General features: G+C 41.1%; 1 protein-coding gene across 3 annotated transcripts in view; it reads right to left on the bottom strand.

Moving 5' to 3' along the window:
• The window catches only part of LOC122553052 (ras and Rab interactor 2-like), a 159,106-nt gene that overhangs the window by 63,588 nt on the left and 80,069 nt on the right, over window positions 1–15,449 (bottom strand). Inside the window, exons 3-5 of one of the 3 annotated variants that reach the window (XM_043696521.1) lie at window positions 12,039–12,161; window positions 11,662–11,704; window positions 4,224–4,310 (exon numbers count right to left, since the gene is read on the bottom strand). In XM_043696521.1, the coding sequence (XP_043552456.1) occupies window positions 4,224–4,265 (42 nt within the window). In that variant the 5' untranslated portion in view covers window positions 4,266–4,310; window positions 11,662–11,704; window positions 12,039–12,161. The remainder of the gene's footprint in view (window positions 1–4,223; window positions 4,311–11,661; window positions 11,705–12,038; window positions 12,162–15,449) is intronic. The other 2 variants (XM_043696520.1, XM_043696522.1) reach the window with 2 other exon arrangements.

Raw genomic sequence — 15,449 nt, 5'->3', positions numbered from 1 at the left:
TTGGATTTTTCCAGTTACTTCCAGCATGAAAATGTTTTTGCTGTAGACAAGATGTGGTTCCTGATCTTCGGATGCTGCCTGAACTGCTGTGCTTTTCCAGCACCATTCTAATCTAGACTCTGGTTTCCAGCATCTGCAGTCATTGTTTTTACCTTTTATATAACAATGTCTATAACAGAAGAAACTATCTTAGCGAAGGAACTGAACTGTTTTCTAGGAACAGTTGCTGGAAAGTTGTGTAAGCATCTGATTTATAGGTAAATTGCCTGCTGCTGATTATTAAAGATGATACATGGTACTTAAATTGGTAGCACTTCAATAACACTCTGCAGAGGTGAGTTTATGCCTGAAACATCAACTCTCCTGCTCCTTGGATGCTGCCTGACCTGCTGTGCGTTTCTAGTGCCACACTTTCAACTCTGCAAAGTTGGTACAAGCACTACTGGCTCAGAGCTAAGCAAGTGACAGTTTAAAATACGATGTTTGCGACCCTGAGCAAGGATTCAGCTTTCACTGTTGGCCAGGAGGTTTGAAGTGAATTCTTAAAAGGTGTTGGGAGATATTTTGGAACATTTTGACAACATTCCATGAACAGATATTCTGAAAATTCTCTGAGGGCATCATCTTACAAGACACATTATAGAAGACACCAGGAGAAATGGTGACCTTGGTCATGGGTGACCGGTCAGGGGGTCTGTCCACCTTTGGCCTTCGCAAGGAATGGGAGGAAGACGTGGAGCCAGGCAGAGCGGGAGCAACAGTTGCGGGAATGACTCCCTTAGAGGGTACCATACAGGAATCAGATGCCAGGTGAGAGCAAGTTTCTGATCAAAACACACAAATATTTGTGGGCAGAGGAAAGGACAGTGTTTACTAGTTCCATCCAGCACTGAATGCCTCTGAAACAGGTGAATCCCAATGTCCCAGTGAAATGTCACCCTGCTACTATTCAGAGACTTCCAACCTCTTGGTGTGACAGAACTCGGAAAGATACTTGGGGAGCGAATCAGATAACCACCAGTAACCTCTTGCACTGAATGATTAACAAAAAGTATTTTTAATACAAACTCTATCAACATTAAATTAAAACACACAGGACTGGATGAGAGTAAAATTACTTTATTCGGTCTGAATCACATAAGAACAGCAAATGATAAATCTGCCCTTTTCCTTCTGAGATTCATAATCACTTGGGAAATTTTATGAGCAAGGTTTCATGTTGAAAAGATCACAATTCCATATAAACCTATGGGGACAGATCCTTGATGGCTGCAGGACAGGTAGCTGAGATGGTTAAGGAGGCGATTGGGATACTTCGCTTGATTAGGCAAGGCACTGAATACAACAGTAAGGAGGTTGTGATGGAGCTGCATATAGTGTTAGTTAGCCCACACCTGGAGTACTGTCTGCAGTTCTGTGGTTAGACTATAGGAAAGGTAGTGACTGGACAAGGGAGGGTGCAGAGGAGATTCACCAGGGTGTTGACTTGCCTGGAGTGATTCAACTATGAAAAGAGACTAAATAGGCTGGCTCAAATATAGAGAATGCTGGAGAAACTCAGTCGTTCTGACAACAACTTTGGAGAGAGAGAGAGAGAGAGAGAGAAACAGAGCTACTGGTGCGAGTCCAGTATGATTTCTTCAGAATGGGATAGGCTGAGGTCGTTGCCCTTAGAGCAGAGTAGTATGACAGGGGAAGCTGTTGTAAGTGTAACAAAGTTCTGAAGGGCATCGACAGGATAGAAAGGGAAAATCTATCCCTCTAATAGAGGGCTCAACAACCAGGTATACAGTTTCAAGGCAAGGAGCAGGGGTTCAGAGGAATTTTGAGAAAGGATTGTTTTTCCAGATGGTTATGGGTATCTGGAACTCTCTACCTACAAAAACGGCAGGGGAGGCTTAAAAACCTCAACACATTGAAGAACTATACTGTATACAGTAACACTTGAAATGTCACAGCACACCAGGGTCTGGGCCACATTCAGGAAAATGGGGATTAGAATAGATGGATGTTTGATGACTAGTACAGACATGATGGGCCAAAGGGCTTCCTTCTGTGTTGCAAAAACTCTGACTCTCTCTGACACTATGAAATAACTTTACTTAAAAAAAAACAGAGATATGTCAAATACAGGTCATTATTTTTAAACCTCGAGTCTCCTGTAAATAGAAAAAAACTACTCAGCAAGCCTGGCTTCTGTGACACTGCCCAGACTATAAACAGTACTCCTACAATCATTAAAGTAGCAACATGTTGTTCCACTGTAAGGAGATAAAGACAGATGTTCCAATTTGCATCGGCTAGACTTCCCACAGACTTCCTAAAACACTAAACTTCAGTAACCACAGAATGACATTCCACAGAATTTAGATACTGAAAATGTGCTCTTTTGCTGCATCAGCACTCTATTATCTTTGTTTATGTTCTATACAACAGAACAGATTTACCAAATACAATTTGCACTATGTGCTGCTTTTTAAACAAAAATCAGCGACAGCCCACACCAGGATCTCAAGCTTCTTTACCAGAACGTCTTATATATGGCATCATACATGACCTCAGGATGTACTGCAGTATGTGCGTCAATGAAATGTCTGACTTCCCTTAGCAAATCCGGAGATGCTACATGTCCAGCACTTTAACTCTCAGAATGATAAACTCACCTGAAATGCAGTAGAACAACATTGAAGTTCTATCCCTTTCACCTCATTCAAAGTTAAATTTGACAAGGCAAGATTGACCTGTATCTTAACTCCATCCAACCACAATCCTTAATTCATTATCTAACAGAAATCTGCCAGTTTTTCCAAGTGACCCAGTCAGGAGCCATCTCTTTTAAGGGGATACGGCCACAGAGAATTCCAGATTTCTGCTATCCTTTGTGAACAGAAGTGCTTTCCGACATCAACGCTGAGTGACCAAGCTCTAATTTTAACTTTATGCCCTTTATTCTGGACTTTCCCACCACAGGAAATAGCTTCTCCCCATCTTTGATTCCACCCCTTTAATCATCTGAAACATCCCTTAAATCTTCTATACTGAAAAGGATATAACCCAGTCATGTAAGCTGCCCTTATAAGTTAACCATTCATCATTCTGATGAATATGCGTTACACCACCTCTAAGGCCAAGATATCCTGCCCGTGGCACAGTGTCCAGAAATAAATGCAATATTATGGGGGCTAATCATAGATCTGTACAACTGTAAAGTATCTTCAATCCCTTTGGATTGCAGGCTTCTTGAGATAAGAGCCAAATCTTCCATTGGCCTTTTTATTTCAAGAACACTCCACTAACTGCAGTAATTTCTGTACTTCGGGGTCCCAAAGTGCTTCAACTCATTCGCAGTCCTAGCTTCTCACAATTTACAAAATGATCTGCTCTCTCTTCCTCAGGGGTTTCCCCCACAACAGAGTCTATCTGTCACAGTGTCTCTCACTGAACTTAATCAATCGCTGTGCATTTCCAACTTCATAATCTCATCCGTGCTATTTGCTGTGCTGCCCGTGTCGGTTTCTTCATCCAAGTCAATTCTAAATGCTGTGAAAAGCCATGGAGCTCACAACAATCCCTAGTTACTAGGCACATCCTGCTAATTTGAGGAAGAACCAATTCCTTATCCATGTCAATAGGCGACTGCAAAGCTGCAAGTTCTCATTTTGGTTAAGCCACGTATAAGAGCCTTATAAAATATATTCTGTCAGTTTGCACGATTAACATCCTTCTGTGCTAAATTGGTTTCTTCCTCAAAAAAAAATCACACTAGCTTTATGGTTGCTGACCTTTTACAAATTCATGCTGGCTTACCAGATCAGCTCATATTTGTATGCCAAGTCACTGTCATTAACAGCAGGTTACTTGAAACAAGACATCGAGATAGCTATAACAGAAGGCTGCTTGTTAATTGTTCAAATTTTTCTTATCCCAGCAACTTTTACATCGGAGTTTTTGACTGCCTCGACCGAGCTGTCCATAGGAAAAAGGAAACATACCCAGGGCGGGATCATTTCCTCATCTCTCAAGCATGTTTCCTGGCAAAGGACTAAAAAATACTGTAGAAGTGAAGTGTCTGAGTTCACCCATCCAAATAAAAAGGGGAGGGTTCAGAGTGGAGACAAGGGGTGCGGTAAAGAAAGAGAATGAGCTTAAAGCAACTAAATAAAAAAAGGATACTTTTAAAAACATTGCCTTTATGAAAAGTTGCTCCCTCAAAATTGCAATACCTTAAAAAAACTCCCTCGTTGCAGCTCAACTGGGCCTGACATTCTCAGTAGATATCTGGGATGGCTTCAGAGTTCAGCCAGACAGACCTAAAACCAAAAAAACATTTAATGGTTATTCCATGTGAAAGGAAATTCTGATGCTCACATACAAAAAAAAAGAAACCCACTAGGAACCGATATTTTGCCAACATCTATGACAGCAACAACACCTTCTTATTAATTCCATATCGGCAAAGTGATCCCAAAACAGAGTTGATCACGCAACACCGGAGTTCAGAAATACTTTACCTTCAAATATCGTCTTCACTTTCAACAAATAGAAGCAGTATAAAACTCATTAAAAAGACACAATTGTGCTGTAACTTAAGTTCTCCATGTGCACATTATGGGACTGAAGGTAATTTGAGGTCAAGAGAGACATGCAGCTGCTAGCGTTTAATTTTTGATTTGGAATACAAGCTTGTTAATTCTCTTTTCTTTCCAGTAGAGTCATAGAGATGTACAGCATGGAAACAGACCCTTCGGTCCAACCCGTCCATGCCAACCAGATATCCCAACCCAATCTAGTCCCATCTGCCAGCATCCGGCCCATATCCCTCCAAACCCTTCCTATTCATATACCCATCCAAATGCCTCTTAAATGTTGCAATTGTACCAGCCTCTACTACTTCCTCTGGCAGGTCATTCCATACCCGTACCACGCCCTGTGTGAAAAAGCTGCCCCTTAGGTCTCTTTTATATCTTTCCCCTCTCACCCTAAACCTATGCCCTCTAGTTCTGCACTCCCCGACCCCAGGGAAAAGACTTTGCCTATTTACCCTATCCATGCCCCTCATAATTTTGTAAGCCTCTATAAGCCTATATATAAAGCCTCAGCCTCACAGCCTCAGCCTGTTCAGCCTCTCCCTATAGCTCAAATCCTCCAACCCTGACAACATCCTTGTAAATCTTTTCTGAATCCTTTCAAGTTTCACAACATCTTTCCGATAGGAAGGAGACCAGAATTGCACGCAATATTCCAACAGTGGCCTAACCAATGTCCTGTACAACCGCAACATGACCTCCCAACTCCTGTACTCAATACTCAAGTAACATATCCCCCTCCTTTTTTCTGCTCTAGCACAGAATCATGATGGTGCAAAAGCAAAGAAAGATGTCTTTAAGTTGCTAGCTGTTCTAACAAACTACAAACTGTTCAGCTGCAAATTGAACTTTACAACCCATTTCCCAGCTTTGAAAACCAAGCAACTTATTTGTAAGGGAAGCCATGACCAAAAGTTTCTAATGGAGGATGTTGTTTCAATAAAGTAACATCTTGAGAAAACAAAACTGCACTGGAAGCTACAAGTCGCTAAACCTTAATTTGCCACAAATTGAAGAATAGACAGACCACTAGCATCCACATGCACCTTTTTTTTTAAAAAAAGTGAGTCAGAGATAGTTTCAGTTAACCATAAGCCCTTAATATGTAGGATCAAGTGTCGGCCATTCAGCTCATTGAATCTGCTCCACCATTCAATGAGATTATGGCTGATCTGATAAATGCAAACTCCACTTTCCTGCCTTTTCACCACAATCTTTGATTCCCTTCTGATTAAACACTTGTTGATCTCAGCTTTGAATAACATAAATGACCCAGCCCCTCTACACTTCTGCAGTAAAGAATTTGATAGATTCACAACTAGAGGGCATAGTTTTAGGGTGAAAGAGGAAAGATATAAGACAGACCTAAGGGGCAACTTTTTCACACAGAGGGTGGTACGTGTATGGAATGAACTGCCAGAGGAAGTGGTGGAAGCTGATACAATTGCAACATTTAAAAGGCATTTGGATGGGTATATGAATAGGAAGGGTTTGGAGGGATATGGGCCAGGTGCTGGCAGGTGGGACTAGATTGGGTTGGGATATCTGATTGGGTTGGCATGGACAGGTTGGACCGAAGGGTCTGTTTCTGTGCTTTACATCTCTATGACTCTATGAGAGAAGAAATCCCTCCTCATTTCTGTCCCATTGATGTCTTTAAATGTTTGCAATTTACAAGAGTCCTGCTTTCAGAGGTGAGAAAATATAACTGTACTTTGAAATAACAAGGGCATTTCCACATATCAAAGAGAAGTCCATTCACCATCCGGAAAAGAGAAAGTTTGAAATGCTCTCTGCAGTTCCCAGTATGCTGTCCAAGAGCATTTTTCATTTACAACTGACCACTGACGTGATTTGGTTTTTCTATATGGTATCCTATGCAACATATAGTAAAAAGAGTTGGGTTTATATTGATATAGATATCTGAAAGTTTATTAATACCTAACAATGTTCACTGGCATGACACCTCAGACTTATACATCTAACTTTGGTTATGAACTTGCTTAAATTAATATTAAATTATACACACAGTTGACTGACTAATTGCTAACTGAATGAATAAAGACCCCTTAAACTACAGCATATTATGATGCCATCTAGCTTTCTTAAAGCTATAGTGCATTTCTGAAATGTGTGCAATAATTTATCAGTCCCTTGATACCAAGGGCATCTTGCTTCCACTCTGATTTGATGGGTTCAGAGATGGCTCAGAAGTCCAATGCATTATCTTCAGATGCGGCTACGCATAGCATAGGTCCTGTTTGAAGGAGCAGGAAGATAAAGGAACTTGGAGATTTGTGACCCCTTTTCATTGCCTCGAATTCACCTCTGGATGATCGTGATCTGGTGTGCTTAGTGCCTTCCTGAATTAACATTCTCCATTTTGGTCAATCACGAATCAGGGACTCTCTCAAGCTGACAAAGATATATGATCACTTCAAGGATGCTTTGAGGACATATCAAAGTCATTTCTGCTGTCCCTGGGGAACAGTTGAGCTGGGGCAGGGACCTCATCAAAGCAGTCAGTACTCATCGGAGACAACACACTTGTGAATTTCTTATCTAGGACTCTGACTTCAACTTGATATCCCTCAACTCTATTACCCAGATCAGTTTCACAATTAAGCCTCCAAGTCTGCAAAGTTGAAAAAGCCATTTGACAGTTATTCAAAAAAATAAACAAGATCTCTGGAGCAGGTGGAATCCCTGCTGGAATCTGAAAAATGGCAAAGATACACTCCTGACACAGCTGCACAACTTCATATCCCTCACCCAGGAAAAGGAGTGTCAGTGGGAGGTGTTGCGGATATTGTGATCACATCTACATTAAGAAGGGAGATAAACCTGATCACTGTCACTTCAGAAAAATCCCTGTTGTTTGCCAGAGGGAAGATCTTTGCAAGGAAACATCCACATTGACTCCGCCCAGTAGCTGCAGAGTGCCTTCTAGAATTGCAGTGCGAATTTGCTTAATGAAACACACCTACAGACATGATCTTTTCTGTGTAGTTAATTCAAGAAAACTGAAAAGAATGGCATCAATGCCAGTATATGACATATACCAACTTCAGAAAAGCCTCCAATTCTATAGCACTACATTTTATATCACCATGCCCAGTATCTGTTCCAGATAAGCTCCAAGAGTATCTCACTTTGATGTATTATGCATCACATAGCCTCTCCAAAACAATTTCATGATCCATTTCTGCTACTGCAGAAGCGTCAGACAATGGCTGTCATTACATTAATAACTATGTCGCTCCTCTGCATATCTGCAGCTTGCACTAACATGCAGACTGGAAACATTTGCCACAAAGTCAGAAGAGGAATCAGACAGTGCATTTGCCACTGATTTAGATAGCTAATACTGACATATCTCTGCAAAGTATCATTCCAAGTACTCTTTCCAAGTATTGTTCCTACATTCATTAAGCTCAAACTGTCATCCAGCATCTCACACAATCAGTTATTTTTATATGAAGTGACAGGACTGTATTTAAGGACTCAGGATTACAAAAAAAAACAAGCTAAATACGTATGGAATTTTACAAAACTTGAGTTGCCAATCATGGGCGTTTAAACAAATATACCCCCAATTAGTATATTCTATCAATCTTTGCAGATACAAAGATAAAAATCAGTGCTTACAGACATATGGCAATTCTTTTATGTTTTTTCTGTACATAATCACGCAGCTCCTACAAAAAGGAATCACTGGCTCAGTGGGCTGTTTTGGCCTCGTTGATTTGCTGTCAGTGCAGAAACTGACTGTCCTGAGAACTTGGCTGAAGCAGCTACCCTGCTGATGCGCGCAGAAATCTCAGCACTGCAGAAAGGTGTGACAGTTTTTAACATTTGGTCACTCACTTGGTATACAGCAACTGGCTTTCCTGAATGTTGTTTCGGCAGCACATGCAACAAGTTGATTACGGGTGTCAGGCTATGACAAAACACTGGAGAAATGTGGGCTTTCACACTGGGAAATGTGATGCCTGGGAAGTGATCTCGCTGACTGGTGGAGTAGACTCAATGGATCGAATAGTCGTCTTCTGCTGCTTCGTTCTTATGGTGGCTTCAGAGAGGTGTGAGATACAGTAAACGTCATGGGATATGTTATTCTGGAATACCCCTTTAAAATAATTAGTGGGAGTAGAACAAAGGGTAATAGGTTGAATCTTCAGGTATACCGCCATAAGATATAGGTACAGAAATAGACCATGTGGCCCAGTGAGATCACTCCACCATTAAATGAGATCATGGCTGATCTGATAATTCTCAACTGCAATTTCCCGTCTAATCCTGTAATCTTTGATTCTCTTCCTCATTAGAAATCTGTCCATGTCAGCATTGAACATACCTAACAGGCTTTATGTCTCGATAAATTCATGATGGATGATCTAAATTGGAATAAATGGCCTTCCTCATCCATTGCAAAATGGTATGATTATATACTTATGCTGTGACCATGTCTTTTCAATACTGAACAATGATTTTGCAAGATAATGTACTAACTAAATAATGACACTAGAACCATGAGGCAAAGATGATAAACATTACATCCCTTGGGGTTAACTAATTACTCCATAGAATTTTGGCAAAAGACCTTTGTTTACATCATACACATGGTAGGAAAAACATTTAATTTGCAAAACATTTAGGTCAGAGATCTTTAGTAATAATGACGGTAATTGATACTGGAATATATAAACAGATATATCACAGCTGTATGGCTCAGTAGGAATTTTACATTCCGCTAGTAATTCCATCAGTGATAGAAATAATTTGGAATTTTTAAACTTACAAAGTTTCCCAAGAAGTTTGAAACTTGGTCTGTGCTAGGAAATAAGTTTGACATCTGTCCTTTAAACCTAATTTTAGGCAAGTTCAGATTTGGAACAAAATAAATTGCCCAATGAAGTTATTTAAAGTACACGTAGTTCTTGCCAAGAGTTGGAGAGAAGAAATAAGGGGCTATATCAAGAGCAGACCAAACAGGCAAGCAATCCTGTGGAACAACCACCAGCAACATTCCTGCCGTTTTATCGCCCCATATGCCAACAGTCAACCAAACAAAGTAACAATTATGTATGAAACACAGATTTTCCTTCTTAGAACTCTGCAATGGAGCTAAAACTTGGATGCCTTTGCTGAACTCCGTCCAACTCGTTTTTTCTCATTAAGTGAGCAGTTAGGGTAGTCATGCTACCTGATACACCAAACCAAATGGAGACAAAGACTTAGAAATTAGACCTTACTGTGCCTGTGTTAGGTATTAAGTGTACATTTAAGGCTCCAATTTCTTGAGCACCAGGTACTCATTTTACACTGAACGTACACCGCCCGCACTCTTGGGCATTTTGTAGGGCAGCCATGGCACATGCCTTAAGCATGTTTCAAGGTTCGTAATGCAAGTGGGTGTTCTAAGTGCATGTCAATGGAGTCCCTGTGCTGTGTGTTAACGTCACCCCATTATTTCCCTTTCCGTTCACCTGCCAATGTTTGTTCATGGAGATGTGGGATCATTGTTTAGGTCACCATTTATTTTCCATCCATAACTGTTCAGATATCAACAATGAATTAACCACATTGTTACGATTCCAGCATCATGTGTAGACCAGGTAAGGATTGTGGATTTCATTCCCTAAAGGACATCAGTGAAGCAGTTGGGTTTTTACAAAGATCAACAGTGGCTACATGATCGTCATTAGGCTAGCACTTTATTCCAGATTTTTATTGAAGTAAAATTTCACCACCTGCCACAGTGGGATTTGAACCCATGTTACAGATTGCTAGCCAGGGGTTCTGAATTACTGGTCCAGTGGCATTACCAGTACGACCACCATCTCCAATTCTTGGGAGTGGAAGATTCTTTTCACTGTATCAATAAATTTGCTTCAAAGCTGCTTTTTACATCCAAGATTCCTAGGTCTACGTAATCGGTGTGTGCACTAGAACTGATAGCATCTTGAAAACTGCCTCCCTGTGGGCAGGTTCAGGCTGCGGTTCTGTCTGGTATACATGGCCCTTCTGGGGGGACACGGGGTAGGGGGACAGCTACCTTCTCCAAAAGCTCGGGGATCCACTGTGGATCCAGCCAGGGCTTGTTCAGGATGTGGATCATGGACCCAGCTTGAAACCTGTGGAAACCCAGCTTTCACCTTCTGCCCGCGGCAGTTCTAATCCGGTCTCGGATTTGCAATCTCAAACACAGCTCATGCTGGATATGGTATTTCTCTGTACATGTCACATGCAGACCCTAGATCAGAATTAGTGGCGATACTTCCTTTTGGTTGAAAAGTCTACTGAGACCCATGGCATAGCTCCTCTGTGTTCCCTCTTCAAATCCCACTTGGAATCAGGATGATCAGAGCCCTTCAGGAGAGGAGGGATTTAAGCAACAGCCATAAGACATCCAAATGCATCAGAAAAAGTGACTCATATTGAAAACTGTGTGGCTGCAATACACCTCAGAAATTCAAAATCCTAAAATAAATTATATAAGTGAAATTAAACAGACAAGTCCTTGTAGGATTCAATGTAGCTTGCATATTTACAGCAGGTTACTTTCTGAATGACCCATTGGACTATTCAAAACATGGAAACGGGTCATAGCTGGGCATGTTTCCAATATTGGTTTATTGAAGTTCAAAATGCTTGTGCTCAGATCAAGTTATTGCCAATCTAGCTGGTGTAAGAATCTCACCAACTTTATGCTCGGCGATTTTCAGAGAAACACATGACAAGAATTTGAGTTTCCCACAGGAACATCCGGATACAAATGGGCGATGGTTTTCCTAATTTCAACATTTCACTGCATGTCAACAGGAAATGGAACCAAATGGCTGGCCAGGACATTGAAAAACTGGGCTTGTGCCCATTAAGACACCCAGAACAAATACCCATCAAAGGGCTGGACTAAATCGGCACACTTTTAAAAAAGGCATGACACACTCTGTACATTCCAATCTAAACAGTTTTGGATTGCAATTAAAAGCCTTAATTCACATCAAAATGCCAGTCTTCAGCAGACCAATCTTACTGGTTCTTATGAAGCTTAATCATGTTGCTCACTTGCCTGGTTCCACCCTAAAAAACTTGCATTTTCTTTGGCTTGATCTCTGCAAAGAAATGGCCGTCGTTATGCAGGACTCTGACAAAGTTTATAACAATGGATCAAACAAAATGCTTCTAATCTAACCAGGAAGGATAAAGAAACAAGGTGTGTCCAACCAATCTGGATCAGCAAAGAATAATTATGTCTAAGTAAATACCTTCAGAATGAACAATTGACCTTTCACTTAAGCAAATTTAAGGATACATTAATTTTTTTCTTTGCTGAAGGATTTTAAACGTCGGCATTGTAAATTAAACACATTCTATTTCAGACAGCTAAACCAATTACAAACCCCAATTTTAACTATAAAACAGAGAGCTAAGGATACTGTGCATTACCTGTGGAAAGAAAACAGTGTGAACATTGCGAGTCCAATGAGCCTTCCTCAGAATGGCATATCTGGTAGAGATGTAGCACTGAATTGAACGCTAAAATAAAACTAAACTGCGGATGCTGGAGATCTGAAACAAACAAAAACCAGGGGAAGGGTCAGTGAACTCGACATGCTAACTCTGTTTTATCTACCAAGATGCTGCTAGACCTGCTGAGTTTCTCCAGCAATTTCTGTTTTTGCCTGTTTCACAATTTTAACTTTTGCCTTACCAACACTGAAAGCACCTTGAATTATCCTTTGACTTCCACAGTACGCCGTTGTTTAATTATTCATGGGATGTGAGTGTTGCTGACTATGCCACCATTTATTACCAATCCCTAATCGTTCAGAGGGCAATTAAGAATCAAACCGCATTGCTTTGGGTTGAAACTCGCATGTAGCTCAGATTATCCTCGAAACAAGACATTCAGGAACAAGTTGGGTTTTACAACAATTGATAATGGTTTGGCGGTTATCATTAGAGTTTTAAAGGGAAATTTTTTTATTGGATTCAATTTTTACCATCTGCCATGTCCCCGGGACATTAGTGTGAGCTACTGGGTTACTAATCCAGTGATATTACCACTACACCACCACTTCCCCCAGTCTGCAACAATTTATCGGACTTAGGCTGTTCTTGAATAAAAACCCGAAAGAACTGCAGATGCTGTAAATCAGAACCAAAAACAGAAATTCCTGGAAAAGCTCAGGAGAGCTGGCAGCATCTGTGAAGAGAAATCAGAGTTAACAGGAAGGGTCACTCGACTTGAAACGTTGACTCTGATTTCTCTCCAGTGATGCTGCCAGATCTGCTGAGCTTTTCCAGCAATTTCTGTTCTGTTTCTGATTTACTGCACCCGCAGTTCTTTTGATTTTTGCTTAAATATCCATACCCGTTGCACTAGGATTAACTGCGAATTAGTGCACAGTTTACATTGAAGGTAGCCATTTTAGCTGTAAAGGTTTCTCACTTGTGCTTTCAAGCTCAAACACAGCTCTGACCTTGTCCTGTCTAAGTGTCTAGTACTTTACCACACAGATAACAATTCAAAGCTCAGCTATTGCTTCGCGTCTCAGCATGCAATTGCCATGACGTTTCTTCAGAGGGACGAATACTGTTATAAGAAACCATCTACGCAAAAATAAAAGGTACAACTGGTGCAGAAATATGCAACAATACAAAGATTGATGGTAAATACGTGCAAAGTACACAACAGTTATTTCCTGGAACTGCAAATCAACAAATCATCACTAAGCCCTGACAAGTATTGTTGGCGTAAGACACTGCTCACAGTCATTTCTGGGAACCCATTGTTTGCTCAAAAAGGTTACATGCTGAACAAAACATTTGCTAATTAATAAGCAGGGAAGCAGATTATATAGGTGAATCATAAAAAAAGTTGCCAGGTGAGTTGCACTTATAAAGAGAGATCAATTATCTCCACCTGATCCAAGTATTGCCGGCAAGCTCAAAGCAAATTATGAGCTTCACACGAACCCATGCCTTTTTGTGAAATATTAAGTAGAGAATTTGTCATGTTTCAATTACAACTGTTTCATTACAAAGTAAAGATCACCAATATCACTCTGTTGCTTTATGTACTGCACGTAAACAATAAAGGTTTTAGAGAAACAAAATCACAAACTTAGAAAATTATATATAGGGCGGCACGGTGGCACAGTGGTTAGCACTGCTGCCTCACAGTGCCAGAGACCCGGGTTCAATTCCCGCCTCAGGTGACTGACTGTGTGGAGTTTGCATATTCTCCCCGTGTCTGCGTGGGTTTTCTCCGGGTGCTCCGGTTTCCTCCCACAATCCAAAAAGTGTGCAGGTCAGGTGAATTGGCCATGCTAAATTGCCTGTAGTGTTAGGTGTAGGGGAATGGGTTGCGGGTCGGTGTGGACTTGTTGGGCCGAAGGGCCTGTTTCCACACTGTAAGTAATCTAATCTAATCAAAAAATGGTAGTCATGATTTGGAAGTGCTGGAGTTGGACTGGGACGTACAAAGTTAAAAATCACACAACGTCCATGTAATAGTCCAACAGGCTTACTTGGAAGCACTAGCTTTCAGAGCATTGCTGCTTCATCAGGTGGCGCAGCGCTCCAAAATTTAGTGCTTCCAAATAAACCTGTTGGACCATTACCTGGTGTTGTGAGATTTTTAAACTTAGAAAATGGCTTAATTCTACATTTGCCTCTGGAGTGCTGACTTAATTTATAAAAGTTTTCAGCAAATTAGTTCTGCTTTTTTCCCTAATGTTTTCTCTTTCATTCATGATCAGACTGCCATATTCATTATTTGAATTTTTATTTCAATCTCATATTTCATATTACATACTCCTTTTCTGTTAGGAAATACTAAATTCCATTACATTTCATGAAACGTTTGTGCAATAGGCTGGAATGGCACCCATTATTAGACAATAGACACTAGACAATAGGTGCAGGAGTAGGCCATTCAGCCCTTCGAGTCTGCACCGCCATTCAACATGATCATGGCTGATCATTCCTAATCAGTATCCTGTTCCTGCCTTATCTCCATAACCCTTGATTCCACTATCTTTGAGAGCTCTATCCAACTCTTTCTTAAATGAATCCAGACACTGGGCCTCCACTGCCCTCTGAGGCAGAGCATTCCACACAGCCACCACTCTCTGGGTGAAGAAGCTTCTCCTCATCTCTGTCCTAAATGGCCTACCCCTTATTTTTAAGCTGTGTCCTCTGGTTCAGCACTCACCCATCAGTGGAAATATGCTTCCTACTGCCAGAATGTCCAATCCTTTCATAATCTTATACGTCTCAATCAGATCCCCTCTCAGCGTCTAAACTCAAGGGTATACAAGCCCAGTCGCTCCAGTCTTTCAGCGTAAGGTAGCCCCGCCATTCCAGGAATTGACCTCGTGAACCTACGCATGCACTCCCTCAATAGCCAGAATGTCTTTCCTCAAATTTGGAGACCAGAACAGCACACAATACTCCAGGTGTGGTCTCACCAGGGCCCTGTACAACTGCAGAAGCACCTCTTTGCTTCTATACTCAATTCCTCTTGTTATGAAGGCCAGCAAGCTATTAGCCTTCTTCACTACCTGCTGTACCTGCATGCTTACCTTCATTGAGTGGTGTACAAGAACCCCCAGATCTCTCTGTACTGCCCCTTTACCTAAATTGATTCCACTTAGGTGGTAATCTGCCTTCCTGTTCTTGCCACCAAAGTGGATAACCATACACTTATCCACATTAAATTGCATCTGCCATGCATCTGCCCACTCACCTAACTTGACCAGGTCACCCTGTAACCTCCTAACATCCTCATCACATTTCACCCTGCCACCCAGCTTAGTATCATCAGCAAATTTGCTAATGCTATTACTAATA

This window comes from Chiloscyllium plagiosum, chromosome 9 (assembly GCF_004010195.1).
Source record: "Chiloscyllium plagiosum isolate BGI_BamShark_2017 chromosome 9, ASM401019v2, whole genome shotgun sequence".
Lineage (NCBI taxonomy): Eukaryota > Metazoa > Chordata > Chondrichthyes > Orectolobiformes > Hemiscylliidae > Chiloscyllium > Chiloscyllium plagiosum.
This window is presented reverse-complemented; position numbering and strand designations above follow the sequence as displayed.